The 16841-nt window shown below is 36.8% G+C and overlaps 2 protein-coding genes across 10 annotated transcripts in view; one reads left to right on the top strand and one right to left on the bottom strand.

Moving 5' to 3' along the window:
* Positions 1-2464, top strand: part of VEZT (vezatin, adherens junctions transmembrane protein) — a 58218-nt gene extending 55754 nt beyond the window's left edge. For 7 of the 9 annotated variants that reach the window (XM_037160137.2, XM_037160132.2, XM_037160136.2 and 4 more), the window contains one exon: positions 1440-2464. In XM_037160137.2, coding sequence (XP_037016032.2) covers positions 1440-1954 — 515 coding nt within the window. In that variant the 3' untranslated portion in view covers positions 1955-2464. Of the gene's footprint in view, positions 1-349; positions 1410-1439 lie in introns of those variants that run through there. The other 2 variants (XM_037160133.2, XM_037160140.2) reach the window with 2 other exon arrangements.
* Positions 2465-7025: 4561 nt separating this feature from the next.
* LOC128626833 (uncharacterized protein C3orf20-like) overlaps positions 7026-16841 on the bottom strand; it is a 28955-nt gene continuing 19139 nt past the window's right edge. Inside the window, exons 4-5 of the mRNA XM_053661629.1 lie at positions 11359-11501; positions 7026-7232 (exon numbers count right to left, since the gene is read on the bottom strand). Coding sequence (XP_053517604.1) covers positions 7187-7232; positions 11359-11501 — 189 coding nt within the window. The 3' untranslated portion in view covers positions 7026-7186. The remainder of the gene's footprint in view (positions 7233-11358; positions 11502-16841) is intronic.

Below are 16841 nucleotides of genomic sequence, written 5' to 3'. Positions count from 1 at the left end.
AAACCAATCAACTTCTAGTAAAAGTTGCATTTTTTAAACCAGCAGATTTATAGATTAAAACTGCACACAAAGATTGAAAATAGCATCTTCTATATAAACTTGTACCCTTTTTTATTGTTTAGTATTTTCTTCATATGTCTTTAAAATTATCCTATTGACAGTATGGACAAAGATAGAACACTGAGAAAAATGTGTTTCTTTTTCAGGTATGTGCTTTTGATAGTTTACATTTGAAAAGGCAATAATGCTGACTTAGTTTGTGAAAATAAAAGCTGCTGATATCATAAAATGCTTTTCCCGTGAAATCTTTCAGTACGTCTTCCAGAGTTGTGTTCATCTCTGCCTACAGGGGCAAAGTCCGAATGGAATTAGAGAGGGAGATGCTACACTGGAACCTGCCGTGACCAATTTTTTTTCTGTTGTCGCTGCGTCTCTAGTGGAGTTACTGCAGCTTAGGGATCTGTTTCTTGAAAATGGACACGTTTTACAAAATTGCTTTTAAATAAACGCCAGATCTTCAGGACGCACCTTTTGTTTTTCTTCTGCCATGCCTCATAATATATATGTTGTATTGTACTAACCCCTCACCCTGGGAGGAGAGCCTGCCTAGCAAGCAGCCCACTGCCTACTAACATCAAGAGGGGCTAAATAAAACTTCATTTCCCTTGAAAGGACAACTTCTGCCGAATGGATATATATTATACTTATGTATTACGCTTCATGCTGTAGTTGATCTTGAACGAAGATTTTATTGCATTATATATTTTTCTGTGACATTACGAAATGTGTAGAAGTTATGTCTTTACTTTCATAGGGTCTTTTTAAGTGATTGGCACGTAAGTTGAATTGTATGTTGCATTTGTTTTCATGCTGTTTTAACTTATAAACATATATGTGTAGAAAATATGGTTATTACCTAGATTATTTAGGCTTTTTATCTGACACATTTCAGTGAAAGCCATGCTGCTTCTTCGTTAATGCTGTGGTCCTCAAAATTGAGTATGGGTCAGAGCAAAGCAGAAGGCTTGTAAAACACAGCTGAAAGTCCCATGGAAATGGGACATTTTCCAATTCAATAGGTCTAGGGTGGGGTCTGAGAATTTGCATTTCTACCAGATTCCTAGGTGATGCTGACTGATGCTATTTGGTTTGAATACCACATTTTGAGAACCAGCCACTGCTTTAATTTTGAATAAGAGAATACATGAGGTGTTTTAATCTTCATCAAAACCCCATCTCATTTTATTTCTTAAACATTTTATCTCTTACAACATTCTCTGTATTTATAAATTTATGTTGATTTTACTAAAAACTTTAATTTAGCCTTTATTTATTCTTTATAAGAAAAAAACCTACTGGAAGTTTAAATTAAAGTTTAAATTATTATTGGGCCCTTAGTTATTATTTTTCTTTCTTTTTGCTTTTTTTCCCCTTTAAAGCTGTGTTGAAACCTTTGTCTCCTGTAGACCCTGTGGAACCCATAAGTAATTCAGAACCATCAATGGATTCAGATATGGGGGAAGTTGGTAAAAATGATAATGAAGAAGGAAATAGTAAACCCTCCATAACTGACAATGAAATATGTAGTAGGACTGAGTATTTAAGTGAAAACTCTCTAGACAGTAAAGATAAAGGCAATTCTACAAATGAAGGCTTCCTGCAAGGAGCTGAAGAAAGGGTATGTTACCAGTGGGAAAGTGAAGATGACTCCCAGCAGGCCGGTGTTGGTGACCTGGCCCGTCCCCACCCAGCCCCCAGGGACTCGTTCCAGCCCTCCATTAAGCAGAGGCTGGCGCGGCTGCAGCTGTCACCGGACTTTACCTTCACTGCTGGCCTCGCTGCCGAAGTGGCTGCTCGATCTCTCTCCTTTACCGCCATGCAGGAACAGACTTTTGGTGATGAGGAGGAAGAACACCTACCACAAGAAAGTAAAAGTGAGGTAGAAGAAAAGTGAGAACCAAGATTTACATGAAGGATTTTAAATTGTTCCTTTTATGAAAGTGTTTTTTAGCTTCACGACTAGATATTCCACTGGAAAGGGAAAATGAGTGTAAGTTTACTAATATTTAAAGCTAAGATGTGAATTTACAGGAGGAACCCTGGTTTGAACAACTGATCTGAAAATAGTAGTTACCTGTATGGCAGATGTTTTAGGAAAACGAGAGAAAGGTAAGGGCTCTTTTGAATAAACTGCTGTTTTATTCACAGCACAACTGATCGGCCTTGGAATTCTTGAAGTACTTCATAACAGTGAATTTACCCTCTCTTGCCAGAATTTGCTACTGTAAAATGACTGGGATAGTTCTGTTGCAAGAATATTAACATTTAGTGTGACTCCTTTCTACAGTTTTCTCGCAGTTAATAACTGCAGCTATTATGTTAATAACAAGTCGTTTGTATTTTATTTTTGTTTATACCAAGTCTTAAAGAGACAGGTTCTAAATAAAAGTTTTCATGCAATTGATGTGTACTGGGATTTGGAATCCTAAAAATCAATTCTAAAAGTACTTGGGTTATGACATGTTTCTTACATTTCTCTGTTCATGTGTATTCAGTAGTTAATTTTAAGATTTCCTAATGATATTTTAAACAAAAACAATGTACCATTTTAAGGATTACCCTTTTAAATTATTGTGTGTTTATCTTTTTCTTTTTTGTTGCAATTAGAAGAGCTTGTGTCAAAGTGGGATCCCTGTGGTCCATTCAAGGCCTCATCCCCAACTTTGCAGAAAGTTCTGTCAGTTTGTCTAGAGATAATGGGTATCATTAACATAAACCGGCCACCGGGCTGCTGAGTTCTTACTTGAGGCTCTCCCCTCTCCACCTGAGTGAGACTCTGGAAATATCCTGTCACCTTTCTGGAAAGCATCCTTGTCTCCTTAATACTTTACTCACAAACTACCTCTTAAAAGGAATTGCTTTCCAAATTGTCCAGTCTCCTCTGTTTTCTTTTGTGTCATGATTTCATTTTTCAAAGACTGATATTTTCAGGAGGATATTGTTTTTTGAAACCCATACCTCCCATGTACTGACATAGTTTATAGACATTATTTGGGAGAAATGTAGGGATAACTCAATTTATGAGTTATCCTAGAAAGAAAATGACGTGATCTGGATTGCTTTGGAATTAAACACATCCGAACTCCTGCAGTGTAGCACTTCGACTGAGTAAATTTTCATGAAGCAGAGGGTTTTCCTTTCAGTAATCTAAGGAAATTTACTTTTTATGCTGAAGAAAAACTTGTTTCTGCTTTATATGAACAGTGGAGATCCTTTGTACTATTAAGTGATTCTGCCAGTTGCCAAAAATTCTGTGAGTTTTCCATAACTAAGCTCTTAGGAACAATTCCAAAGAGTGGGTCTAGTTTACAACTTAGGATAAAACCATTTAGAGTTTACTTTCTTTTTAAAATTATTTACTTTGTCAGCTCTTTTTTTCCTTGGATTTAGAAGTAATTACCAAGAGAAAACTTGGTAATCTTTCTTTTAATCTATAACCTTACACAGGAAGAATTTTAATAATTTTAAATTTTGTTATATTTTATTTTATATTACACCATTTTGGGAAAAATAGATTCATAATATTTTATCAATTTTATTCAGTGATCTCTAAAGTGATAGTTTTTAATTTTGAAAGGTTTATTTTAACCAAGAATTTCTCATCTTCCAGTCTGATCTCTTTTATTCACTAGGTGTTACTTAGTTCAGTGAAAATTCTAGTTGCTGAAATCATTATATAATGATCTTAGAACTTTAATTGAATGCTTTTTGGTCTTTGTAGTTTTCAAATTTTCTTATCTTTTAAAATATTTCCACCATAAAATAGTATCTTTCCTGTGAAAATTCCTAATTTTCTTTCATAGTAGTCTGTAATCAGTGTTCTTTTTTTCACGGGAGGGGCTGTATTCAAATTAATTGGAGGTCTTATTTTGAAAATGCAGATGTGGGGCCATCCTCCCAGTAACTCTTAGTCAGTCATTTTGGAGTAAGGCCTTGGCGATGCGATGTCCAGTGAAACCTAAGAACCTCTGTGTTGGACTTGACACTTCTTGCCATGAATACCTTAAGAAATAAAATGGGCCAATGTAATATAAGTGGATATTCCTATTTGTTACTTTTCTAAGAATATTTCACTTTATCTTATCAGGCTTTTGACTAATTTTAATGGCTGCCATCCCACATTCATAAGAAACCTTCTAAGGAAAATACTTTGTGGGGAAAATTTGTAACTCTGCTTTCCACATTTTACAGTGGTATTTTGACAGAATAATTCTTGTTAGGAGTAATATATCCTGACAGCTTTTAATATGAACTTTTCCATTGTTTTAAACCTAGTACTTAATGTAAGAATGCATGAAAAAAGCTATTTAGATCTGTCCTGAAGACAGAATTTTTTGTCTGTAGTTAGGAAAGTCGTGGCAATAAATGATCTGGTAACAGTTATATCTTAAATATCTTTTTTCAGCTTTCATATCTGGCCTGTCTAGTGCGAGGCTCTTGCTGGTCTTTGATTTGTGGTCCTCTGCTTATTTTCACAAGTTGTCTCTATTATCTGACTTAAGTCCTCGTTAAATCTAATTGTACTTACGGCATCTGAATATATTTCATTAGGAAATGATACATTGACTCTTGATTTGTGAAGTTACCAGAGACAAGCAAATTGATAGGAATACATTTAAGGCAACTCAGTCAGGAAATGTAAGAATACTGGTTTAAGGGTTTAATGTAGAAGGATGCGCCTAAGTTGAAATCACAGATCCTTCATTTAAAGCTATGGGTGCAGCTGACTTAGTAACATCATAAGAAATTGTTCCAGCAAAACCCAAATCCTCCAGATTACTTAATGATGTTTGTGATTTCTGACTTCTCAGAAATAGTTGAAAATAAAACCTTTGAGACTAAAAAACAAGATCTGGTTATAAATATGTTAGTAAAAATAGGTCAAAAATTTAAAACTCAATTTTCTTAAAAAGTAGTAATATTCAGATTCACATAATAAAAGTGTTACAGCTTTTATTGTTAAAGCATAAAAAGAGTCAGGTTCTGATACATTTCACAGATTCAGAAATCAATAGTGTTAGAAGGGATCCTGGAAGACATATTTCCCTCTGGTGACTTACACACCAACAGTAATGTAAAATATGAAATATTTTGATAAATTATTAGAAATCACGTGGGAAGAAAAGTTCGATTGCCTTGGTTTAGTCATAGTGTACAGTTTCTATATCTAAACAAAATAAGGAAACAAGAACTAAATACCATAAGACTTGGGATAGCTCAGCCAACTCATTATTTGAACTAAAGTAGGTGTCACACCATGAACAACAACCAGACAAAGCGTAAAGGTTGGTTTGTACTCCCAGTTATATTTGTAAGGATATACCTGTGCAAGTCACTTTATTTTAGAAAATGAAGTGACAAATATTTTAGAGTAGAAACTAGGGGGAAATGCCCTGAGTATAGTAACAGTTGATTTATCTGTAATCATTGATGGATGACTAACTTGTATAAGTTAATTTTTCAGGTAACTAAGACAAATCCATTTTATCATTAAATATTTTTACAAGTCTAGCAGGAAATTTTCTAAAATGTACTTTCTACTTCACTTTTTCTAGAGTATTTAGGATATAATTTTAACTTTTTTGTTGTTGTCTTTAATAATAGCAATTCCTATCATGGGTTGATAATCAGAAATTCACCCTTCGTGGCTACTGACATCTCTAATGCCCCTTTACTACATGATTCTGCCTTGCTATGCTTTCTGAGTTATGTCTGTTTTTCACAGTTTCTCTCTTTCCTTATAATCAGCTGTCCCTTTTTGCTCTGTCTTGTGTGCCTGCCTCCTGCACTAGGCCCCTAATTTGCTGCTTCTAATCCGCTGTGGACTGAGAAACCAGATTGCCAAGCTTGCTAGAATTGTGTCTAAAATAAGAGTAAGTAGACTGAAAGAAGGCTGAGGGGCTGTTCTGTCCATAAAGTGCATGGACTTGGTGGAACTTGTCTGGCTGTTTAGCGTTCGTTTGTTTGCCTCTTAGTTCTTTACTAAGAACTTGCTAAAGAACATTTGGTTATATATGTGATTGCCATATATTTGAAGTATTAATTCAGTTTCTACGTATTGATGTTTCCAGGACTCTCCATTAATGAATTCAGCTATAGAATAAAATTTGACTGTCATCTTTCTGTGAATCACTGTGTATAGCTTAGGGAAATGTTAAACATTTTGCTCTTAATTCTTCCTAGTATAGTATACAGTCTTAAAACTTACAGCACTGTAGATGTGTTTTCAACTCTGTTCACCAAGATTTATATTCCAGAACTATTGGTTTGAGACTAAACATGCCTGGCTAATTTAGTAAGAACTGGGTAATTGAATTTTGGGAGAATGAATCATTCTACATATCCCAGTTTTCTATGGAGCTTAAAGTAAGCATTGAAATTTTTCAGAATAAGTTTTAAAGGAAATCTTTTAAAAACTTAATATACATTGCTGTCTTCTTAAATGATATATGAAATGTATTTTAATCTTTTTTATGTCAAAATGGTCATTAATAATAATTACTTATAATGTGATAGACTAGGCATTGAGAGCTATATATCCTTTACTAAATGACTCCATTCTGCTGTGCTTTTTTCATTTACATGCCTTTGCTTTTTAATAGTTCTGATTCCTCCAGTTTATGTCACTGCTTGCTTAAGTGTGCCTGTAGCAATACAATAGCCTTTCTCCGTCCTCACAACGTTCCTCCTAGTCTGCTTTGGTCTTGAAAACAAGGTGACTGAGACTGCTAGAATAATGTATAAAGTAAGAGTAAATTGACTCAGTAAGGACAAAAACAAAAAACGGGATTATACTTAAGCACATGGATTTTGTAACATCTATTACTTTTCATTGCTATCTTTAAAATTAGTACACATTTCACTGCTATCTTAAAAATAAATGAATTAACTAGATAAGTTACCTGCTCTCAAAATAGAAGAGCTTTCATTGTACAAAAGGAACCATTTTGTTTTTATATGTTACCATCTTTATATTTCTATCCTCAAATTTTTTTGGTTCCTATAAAACCAAAAAAATTAGTCCGCTCAAATTAGCATTTTCTACGGTACTTCCTCTTAAATTGGATATCACATGCTGCTAAGAATTGTTTTGGCAAGGCAGTTTTTTATTGTTTTGGTTTCATTTTTAGAGAAGTATGTCTTCATTTCCAAAACATGAAGTGGATTGAGCCCTGGAAAATAAGAAAACAGTATCTTAATTTTCATTCAGTTAATTGTAAGGTAAAATCTTGCCAAAAGTTATCAGTGTTAGATATAATGATATGGACAGATATTTGGATTACCAAATTCCTGTTGTCATTCTATATTTTGCATGTTTAAATTATCATTTAATATGTTAATTAATCGAGCATGATCATTTTTCTCTCAAATGAAAAAATAAACATGAAATTTGCATGTTGCAATGTTTGTAAGTAAAATTCAAATATGTCTAGAAGGGGATATTCTAGCATTTAACAACTTAGTTTTACCAACAGGCCAACTGTGTTTTAGTAATCATGTTAACATCAGTACTTATTTTATGGGCATGCCTCATAGTCAGCTTTCCATTATTCATGTTACTGGACAGGAATTATGGTTCAATGTTCATTTTAAAAAATAGACAATCCAAAACAGTTCTTGAGCTGAGACTGCTATTACAGAAGTGAGAGCCACAATGCCAAACTCAGGTTGCTGGTATGAGGAGAAAAGTTCTCTGTGAGTACAGTTGTGGGATAATAGTGATTAAACTCATTGTAATTGCAGTAAACCAAACAAAGATGAATCCAGGATTTGCATATACAGAAAATATGGATAAGGAGTTAATTTTATGGATATCCTAAAATGTGTGATAAATTTCCATGCATATTGTATTTTAATGCTGTATTTAATGCTATATTTTAATATATTTTAACTGTCAGCAATTACATTAGGGTTTTTTTTTTATTCCCATTTACTGAATTTCATTTGGCACACATCAAGCATCTTACTGCAATAGGACAGTATTTAAGTTGTGTGTACTCCTGGCTACACTTTAAAAGCAGGTATAGTCTATGAAATGTCATTGTAGAAATAGATATTTTCTCTCATATTTGTATCCAAACAGTTTCTCAAAATAAGGGATAATATTACTATTTTGGACTAGAGATTTTTCACTTTTGTAGGATTTCCTAAAGGTTGGCTACTTAAAATTATTTTATCGTTGAACATTTTTTTTCTAAAACTAAAACATGTCTTCTGTAGGCTATTCTTTTATAATATCCTAAGAAATTACACACTCCCTTTCCCTCCCAAGTAAGTTCTTAAATTAACTCCATTTCTAAATCAAAGTATTTTTTGCACTTTATTACACCAGCCTGTAGTACCTTCTGTTCATACTATGACATAAATAATGCTTACTCAGGCACAGTACTAGCATCTGGCAACATAAAGAAAGCTCCAGAAATGTTACACCTATTCCTTAAAGATTGCCGTATGGTCCTCGTACAGCCCTGGAGGTCCATATAAGTGAAAAGCCCAGAAGTCTGCCTGAGCTGAAAGCACTCCCCAGGAGTTTGGTTTTGTTTGGGTTTGTTCTAGGTATGGTCCCAGGGATCCCAGATCAAACCAGGCCCCTGGGCCTATCCTAGAACCAACCTAAACTCGCGCATCATTCCTGGACCGTCAAGAGTGTGAAGACTGAAGATAACCTGAGGCTTACTAGACATCCAACCTTCACCAAGACTCACTTTTGTGTGTGTGTGCGCGCCTACATTTTAACAAGAATTGTTTGGTTAATCTTCTAAAATTAAAGAGATAACAATGGGTAACAAGATAAAGCCTTGCCAGACATTGACATAGTAACTTATCATAACAGAAGTGCGATAGGTAACATGGTTATTATTAATTGCCAAGGAAGAGACCTATGCTTGTAACTTTTATTATTGGATCTTTATTTTTAGGTTAAAGAACTTAGCCACCAAAAAAAATTCTCCCCCAAATTAATGATTTCTGGTTTTGTTTTTCTTTAAGACTTTCTACTCAACAATATTATACCACTCTCATTTAAGTAATTGTTCCTAGTTTCTGAAACACATTTGGTCTTTGCCTTCTGGCTCCAATGCCAAGTAATTATAAACTCTTGTTTTTGGAGACTCACTTTCTTTTACTCTGTTATTGAATCTACCACATTGCTTTGAGCTCACTTTTTGAGGTTCAGATCTGGGGAGAACATTAGCATCGTTTGCTGACACACCATCCCTTGCTGGCCTCATTGTAGACTTACATTTTAGAATCTGCTGTGGTTGATGGAAACAAGCTGGAATGATAGAGTGGAAATGAGCTAATACCTCACATTTTACAAAAGGATTTTGTAAAATAAGATTTTTAGTAAGTTTCTTGATTTTCATTCCCAGCTGTTTGCTCTGGATTTTTAAAATATTCTGATCTTGTTGATTCATTGCATGGTCCTTTGTCAAAACTGTGACATTCATCTAGCCACATGCAAATTTTTGTTTGATTTGGAGGACCGGATTGCTGAACAGGATTGAGAAGGCCCCAAATCTGAAGGTATTATGATGCACATTGCCAGTGTATACTTTCGGTGATACTGGCGTTTCAGTAGATTTAGACCCTGTTTGAAATAATTGCAGACTAATCAGGGAAAGAGCCAAAAACTGTGCTATTCCTCCAAGCCTTGTTACACCGGGAAAATTGGGTCAGTGGGTTATCCTTTAAAATTGGACTGAGCTCATTTTGAACAACTCACCCCTGCAATTAGTTCTGTACTATATTCATTACAGAGATGCTTCATTCCATGAATTCTATTATTTTTACCCATTAAATCTTATGTATGTTCACTCTTCTCTCTCAGTGTTTTCTTGTTTGCATAAATCAAAACACTATAAGTGTTACTATGTGTATGTTTTTGATAAAACAGTAGACTGGATCTAATCATCTTTGGATTTTGATTCCCTTTAAAGCCAAGTGACTTAAATGGCTTTATTGTGTTGTAAATTCACTCTTAATTTATGCTTCAATACTTCTCGTTCATTTTTCTCTAACAAACTACATAGAATTGCGTAGATCGAGCCTTATATACTGATTCTTGCAGAATTTATGACATTTTGTATTCACCCAAATGTGAAAATGTTCTCGTACCAGTTATCTTGTATCAGTGCGCTAATCTGTGTGCACGGTTCACTGTGTTTCCCGCCATGGCCAGAAATGCCCAAACCCACCTTGTGTTTCTGTGGCTGAGTGTCCTCAGTGTGTGGGGGGCGGGGGGAGCTTTGCACTCTCCTTTAACATTGTTAAATGCGAACTTGTAACAGGAACTTGGGAAGTGTTTTACAGAGTTCAGGCTTGTTTACACAGTAAGTTTCTAAGTCTGCCTTCAATTCAGATACTTTTGGAGTCCAAAGCCGTATGTTTTAAATATCATTTGAAAATATTCTTTCAGAGATATTTTAATTTTTACTTTTGACTACTTATGTTTTGTATAGAACTACATCACTTACCCTACCTGACAACTTGAGATTATCACTTTTTTTCACACAGCACTTTCTTTGATAGCTTTGTGTGTTTTATTATATTGAATTTTTGTCTACTGTTGTAAAGGATTTTTTAAGAATACAATATGTCTGTAATATTGTTATTCCCCCTGAGCTTAAGAAGTCTCTAATAAAATCTGTACTTCTTTGTGTCCTTTTTCGTGTACCTTTTTTTATTCTGGTGTTTGCAACATGGATTAGCCAAAGATAGAATTCTTTTTTTCTTTTTTTCCCTATTTTTCTATTGCTGTGTTTTTCAGAATTTGTTAATATACCCACAAAAGACAGCAGTTGCCCCAGAAAGCCTTGGATTCATTAGTTAAGCTTTATTTGGTCATTTATATGCTTCCTATGATAACATATCATCGTGAAAATAGATTAAATTTAAAAGTTCCATTTTCACCATTCAGAGTGACTGTCAGCCATTGGATACAATCTCATCATGTTACATTTGTTGACATACAACACCCTCCTCCCCTGCCCCCCCCCCCCAGGGAAAAGGCAAACGGAATTAAGAAGGAAGTTAGCATCCAGTGGATCATCCTTTGTGCTATGTAATTGAATGAGTTACTGGTTTGCATCTTCCTGAGCGCAGCTTGGGAACATCTGCTGGTTAAGAAAGTGGCCTTCCTTGAACTGAACTCAAATAAATAAGCTACCTCTTTCCAGAAAAGATTTGAGGCAAGGAATAAATACTGATAAAGGCAAAAGTAAATCCCTGACAATTGGCCCTTATCTGGGCTTTACCAATTAAAAGTGTGAGACAAGGAACAATGTTCCGTCATCCTACCGGATTCTGAAGTCACTGGGCAGGAAATACCCCATATGGTAATCACTCCTTGTCTTCACCATTTGCTTTTGAAGGTCTTTAGCAGATGTGCTATAGCCATTGAAAATAAAGTTGGCAAATAGTAATTTTCCCTGGATGTACATCTGTAAAATTTAAAGAACATTTTTAGAATCAGCATGTGAAAATTAGTGCTGTTTATTTGAAGGGAGATCTTGTATCCCTTTGAGAAAATGTTTATATGCAAAATAATGCTAGGCATCAAACATGTTCCTTATGATTTATGAATTGGACTCAACCTCCACCACTGAGTTTTCAGATTCTCTATTTCTTAAAGAAAAACTCCTCTGTGTAAAGCCAAGTTTTTCAGTTCTGGATGCAAGAGACCCTGTTTTTAGGCACAGGTGTGTAGCTTGAAAAATATTCAACTTTCAGAGATTAGAAAGGATAAGAGGTAGCGGGAGAAGGAGATAGTAGTTTTTTTAAAAAAGTATAGCTGGTTCCAGCACAGAACTTGACCTGCTAAGAACTAAAGTAACCTTGTGTCATAAAGCAATCTTATATGAGTAAAGGGTATGAGAATTCAAAAGGAACATGGTTACCTGTTATTCCTTTCCCCCTAAATAATATGCATAATCTCTTCATCATGAAGAAATGTCGTATTACAAGGTTTCCTCTGTGAGAACGGAATTTTCTTGTTTGTGTTCATTTCAGCAACACAAAACCTATCTCCTGTTTCTTAGCTAGGAAAACCCCACAGCTGGCTGAAGTGAGTTCTGTGTGGTTCCTTGCTAGAGAATGCTTTGTTCTTTAGCAGTCACGACTGTTAGTCATGAAGACGCTTATCTTGCCTGAATTTAGCAGATTAAGCTATGATACATGGGTAATGAGAGCCAATGTCAAGGTTACTTTACACAGTATGTGATATACGTGAATATTTTATAAGATCTGAAGAATATTACTGGTAATCTCTTAAACGGTGACATAAGAGTGACTTAGGCAATTTCATTTTTCAACACAACAAACATGAAATATTTGTATGATAGGAAAAGAAGCATAGTTTGTAAATTGAAAATGTGCCCAGGTTCACTGTTCTATGAGCACGGGTTTCATTGTTTCATTTGGGGATTATGTTCATACATAAGAAGAAAGCTTTTCAGTGTGTGTGTGTTCCAGCCGTCACCTCTTAAGACTGAATCTGGGCCCCAGAGAGAAGGAGGCAAGGCTGCAATGTTTTGTTCTTGAAGAAATAAGTTGGTCAAATACAGAAGAACGTTAGACTGGGAAAACCTTGTTTGTATTTCCAAAGGCCAAGGTATGACCAGACCCAATACCACAATTAAATTCTTACCGAAACCTCATGGAGTTTGAATTTCAATTGAACTTCAAAACCTGAAAATTTCTATTCTAGAGGTTCTCTGCACTTTATCAACTAAGAGTAAAATGTTATTTTCCCCATGGTCCCTATGTTTTGAAGTATCTGGCTATCACATAATGTACATTCATTAAAATTCTATAAGTTGCCCTGGCTGGTGTGCCTCACTGAATTGAGTGCCAGCCTTTGAACCAAAAGGCCACTGGTTTGATTCCCAGTCAGAGCACGTGCCTGGTTACAGGCATGGTCCCCAGTAGGGGCACGCACACAAGAGGCAATCACACATTAATGTTTCTCTCCCTCTCTCATACCCTTCCCCTAGGTCTAAAAATAAATCTTTTTTTTAAAAAATTCTGTAAGTTATGCCCTTTAAAAAAAAAACAAAACTAAGAAAAGTGATCCTGGCCATTTGGCTTGAGTGTGCATGCCAGGCTGTTCTTGGTGCTGACAAGGAGCTGTACGCATGACAGCTTCTGCCTTCACTGAACGCTAGAGGGGAGAACACAACAACCTCCTGTGTTTGGGTGGGTCAGGAGGCGGTAAATGCAACACAGAAAGTAAAGGCAAGTGAAAGGGATATGGAGGATGTAGAGTACTTTTCTATACGCATTAGGCAGTTGGGTATGAAGGCAGTGAGGGAGCCAGCACCCCACGTGGAAGAATAGTGCAGAAGCAGAGAGCGAGCGTGGCTGAAGCCCCATGGGAAGGGCTGGCCGGTGGAGGAGGGCCTCGTAATGAATTTGTAATGAAGATGGCTTTTACCTGGAGGTAGGGAGCCACTGCAGGGTTTTAAGCAATGCAGTGAAATGAGTTAGATTTTTAAAGTGTTATAAAGTTTAAAAAGGTTAAACTTTGACTTCAAATTAGGTGTTCTTTTTCTATGCACTTTGTCAGTTTTACTTTCCTGTGTTAAGTCACCACATACAAGGACCAGGTTCACACACACGTGAACCCTGTGAATCACTTCAAGCAGCGTAATAATCCCCTCGGTCTGCACTCGTTTAGGCCTAGGATTCCTCTACCACCACGATTAGATGGGCACGTAGTTCCTCTGTGCATTGTCTGCTCATCCACACATTGAAACGTCATTTCATTTCTTTACACGGCCTTCCCCATGTCACTGTCCTCTGTGTGTATAGTCCTTATTACTCATGCAGTTGGTGTGCAGATTTTTGGCAAAAGCACTTTGTAAACTGGAAAGATGCTCTTTTTTTTCCCCCTAGTTGTGGGATCCAATCCATCCAACTTTATCTGGTTGGCTGTGGTGAGAGGTTCAATATGTAAACCACACCAGTTATACCATTGTTCCAGGAATTAAATTGAGTGCAGTTGAAAGACTTTTTCCAAACAAACCAAACAAACAGATGCTGATTTGCTCTCTCAAATGAAATATATTAGCCCTGTGGTGACCAAATATTGACCTAATGACTACATAAAAGCAAAAAAATAAAAAAAGAGGTTTTGACTTCTTAAGAATACTTCTTAAGGACTCCTCTAAAGTACTTACCACTTAACCTTAAGAAATGCCCAGGACACTTTCAGACAAAAACTCAGTGGAGACTAGAAAGGGGATATGTGTTAGTAGGTTAGGTAAAGGTCTCTACTCTCTTCTCAGGAATCCTAAAGTCTCTTTTACAGAAAAACAAAGAAGACAATTTTCTACCCTGCCTAGCTGTCTAACGCTGCAGATAGAAACTCCTGCCCCCATTTTGGACTGCAAGTCAGGTAGGTAACCTAGGTTCAAATCTCAACTCCTCCTTTTAGTCATGTGATCTTCCCGAAGCCTCGGGAAGTGTGTAATATGTGAGGATATTTTCACACATTATACATTTCCTTGTATAATATGTGCAAGGAAAACTGCCACATGCCCTCAGAGGATTGTTGCCAGGATTTAGGGAATTAGTGATATGAAAAGGTATGATTCTCAGAAGATACTCGTTTTCTTCTGGGTCTGCAGTACTTATCTTTTTGTTGGGAAATTCCTCCCTTGTGGAAAAGCCTGGGGCTTTGTCAAAGGCTGGGTGGATAAATGAAGGGACAAAGCAAAGGCAAAACAGGGTTTGACATTTCTGCTGGAAAGACACACGTTTATCCACTCAGTCCGAACAATACAGGGTGGGGCAAAAAGGAGGTTTACCTCGGTGAGTGCATGATTCTCCTCGTATTATTATTACTCATTAATTACTGGTGTTTGTTTCCATACGAACAAGTGTTAACCTCCTTTTGTCCCACCCTGCATTTATTGACAGCCTACTGTTTTCCCAGGCCCTGCGATGCAGAAGTGAACAAAACGACAAAGTCCCTGCCCTAGTGAGGGGATCAGATAGTAAGGCAGTGGATGGATAAGGTGTCACATGTGGTGAGTGCGATGAACCCAATACAGCAGGGTAAGCAATGGAGTGTGAAAAGGGAAGTTTTTGTTCTGTCTGAAACACTGAGGGGTGACCTGTGTCTAGTGAGACAATAAACTGTGCAACTAACTACCTGGAGAAGCACCAGCAAAGTGAGCACCATGGGTAAAGGCTCTGAGAAGGAACAGCAAGGAGGCCAGAGCGGTGGGAGCCCGTGGGCAACAGTCGCAAAGGAGCCGGAGGCCAGATTACAGAGGTCTTGTGGTCCATAGAAAGAATCCGGGATTTTATTTCAAGTGTGATGAGCCCCCACTAGAGGGTTCTGAGCAGGGCAGAGCTGTAACCTGAGTTGGGTTTTATAGAGATTACTGTGGGCAGAAGCAGAGAGATCAGTGAAGGGAGGGTGATGCCTGGCGGGAATAAAATGGGCAAATAATCAGAATCTGGATATATTAAGAAGGTAAAGGCTTTAGGATTGGCAGATAGATTGTCAATCAGGTGTGAAAAAAGAGAAGTCAAGATTTATTCCTATATTTTTAGTCTGAAAAAGTGGGTGAGGGCTACTTCCTGAAATGAAAAAGATATGGATGGGGAGGAGCAGGTTTTAGAAGAAAATAAGTTCAGTCAAATGCCTATTTACTAGACATCTGAGCGAGAGATTGGGCTGGAGATAAGAGGGGCCTGGAGCTCAGGGCGAGCACTGCACACAGGGACACTACTGTGGGAGTCACTGGCGTATTGGGGGTTTTAAGGCCACAGACTGGGTGACAGCATCTAGAGCAAATGTAGGTGAACAAGAAAGCAGATCTGAGATGAGCTACTCTCTCTTCCTAGAGGCCAAGTACCATGGCCTGCTCTTAATCCCTAGGTTGCCTATAAAAATCACTCCAGGGTCTATTAAAAACCTAGATACTTAGGGTCCGCCCAGATCTACTGAATAAGAATCTCCGGGGGGTGAGGCTTATAGTGTTTAAAGCTCTATAGGTGGACAATCAGGTTTAAGGACTATTGGCTTAGGAAAAGGTAAGGTAAAGAGGGAGGGAAAGGCTATGGCTCAGGTAGTGCCAAACACAACAGACCAGGGGCTCTGTTACCTTTTCTACAAACACACACACACACACACACACACACACACACACACACACTCATCCCCACCCACCACTGTTACTAAAGTCTTAAACACTGAGTTCCATACCCACGTGTGGGTGTAACTCCCATTCCTCAAAATATTAATGATAACTTGTATAATATTTTTTGGTTTATCAATATTTTTTGTATCCATATTCTCCCTGAATATACATTTTCATTTGAATACACATTTACAGTAGAAAATTTGAATACACATTCTCACATCAGCCTCGTGAGCATCAAACAGGTGAAGAATTAAATCCAGCCATTAAATCCAGGTCCTGTTGATATACTAACTCATCTAACCCTCATAATGCCCCCAACAGTGGTGATTTTTCTCCCCAATTTACAGATGAGGAAACTGAGGTGAGCTACAAAAAGAGGAGCTGGGATTCAAAGTCAAGTTTCTGACCTCAAAGCTTATGACCTCATTTCATCAAATATAAAAAACTGATCACTACATTGCTTCATTTTTTAAAAAAAATGGCTACTAAACTAGGTTAGCTTTTAAAGCACAGAACCACAGTTTTTCCAGAAAGGATAAGTAACTGGATTTTCATATTTCCTTGGTAGGCACTGGCTTTCCACCCAGCGTCTTTCAAAAGAAAAGTTTTTTTTCTTAGGGATGCAGG

This window comes from Artibeus jamaicensis, unplaced genomic scaffold (genome assembly GCF_021234435.1).
Source record: "Artibeus jamaicensis isolate MK-2021 breed Jamaican fruit bat unplaced genomic scaffold, CSHL_Jam_final contig_233, whole genome shotgun sequence".
In the NCBI taxonomy this organism is placed as follows: Eukaryota; Metazoa; Chordata; class Mammalia; order Chiroptera; family Phyllostomidae; genus Artibeus; species Artibeus jamaicensis.
The sequence above is the reverse complement of the archived record's forward strand: the minus strand, read 5'-3'. Positions and strand labels throughout refer to the sequence as shown.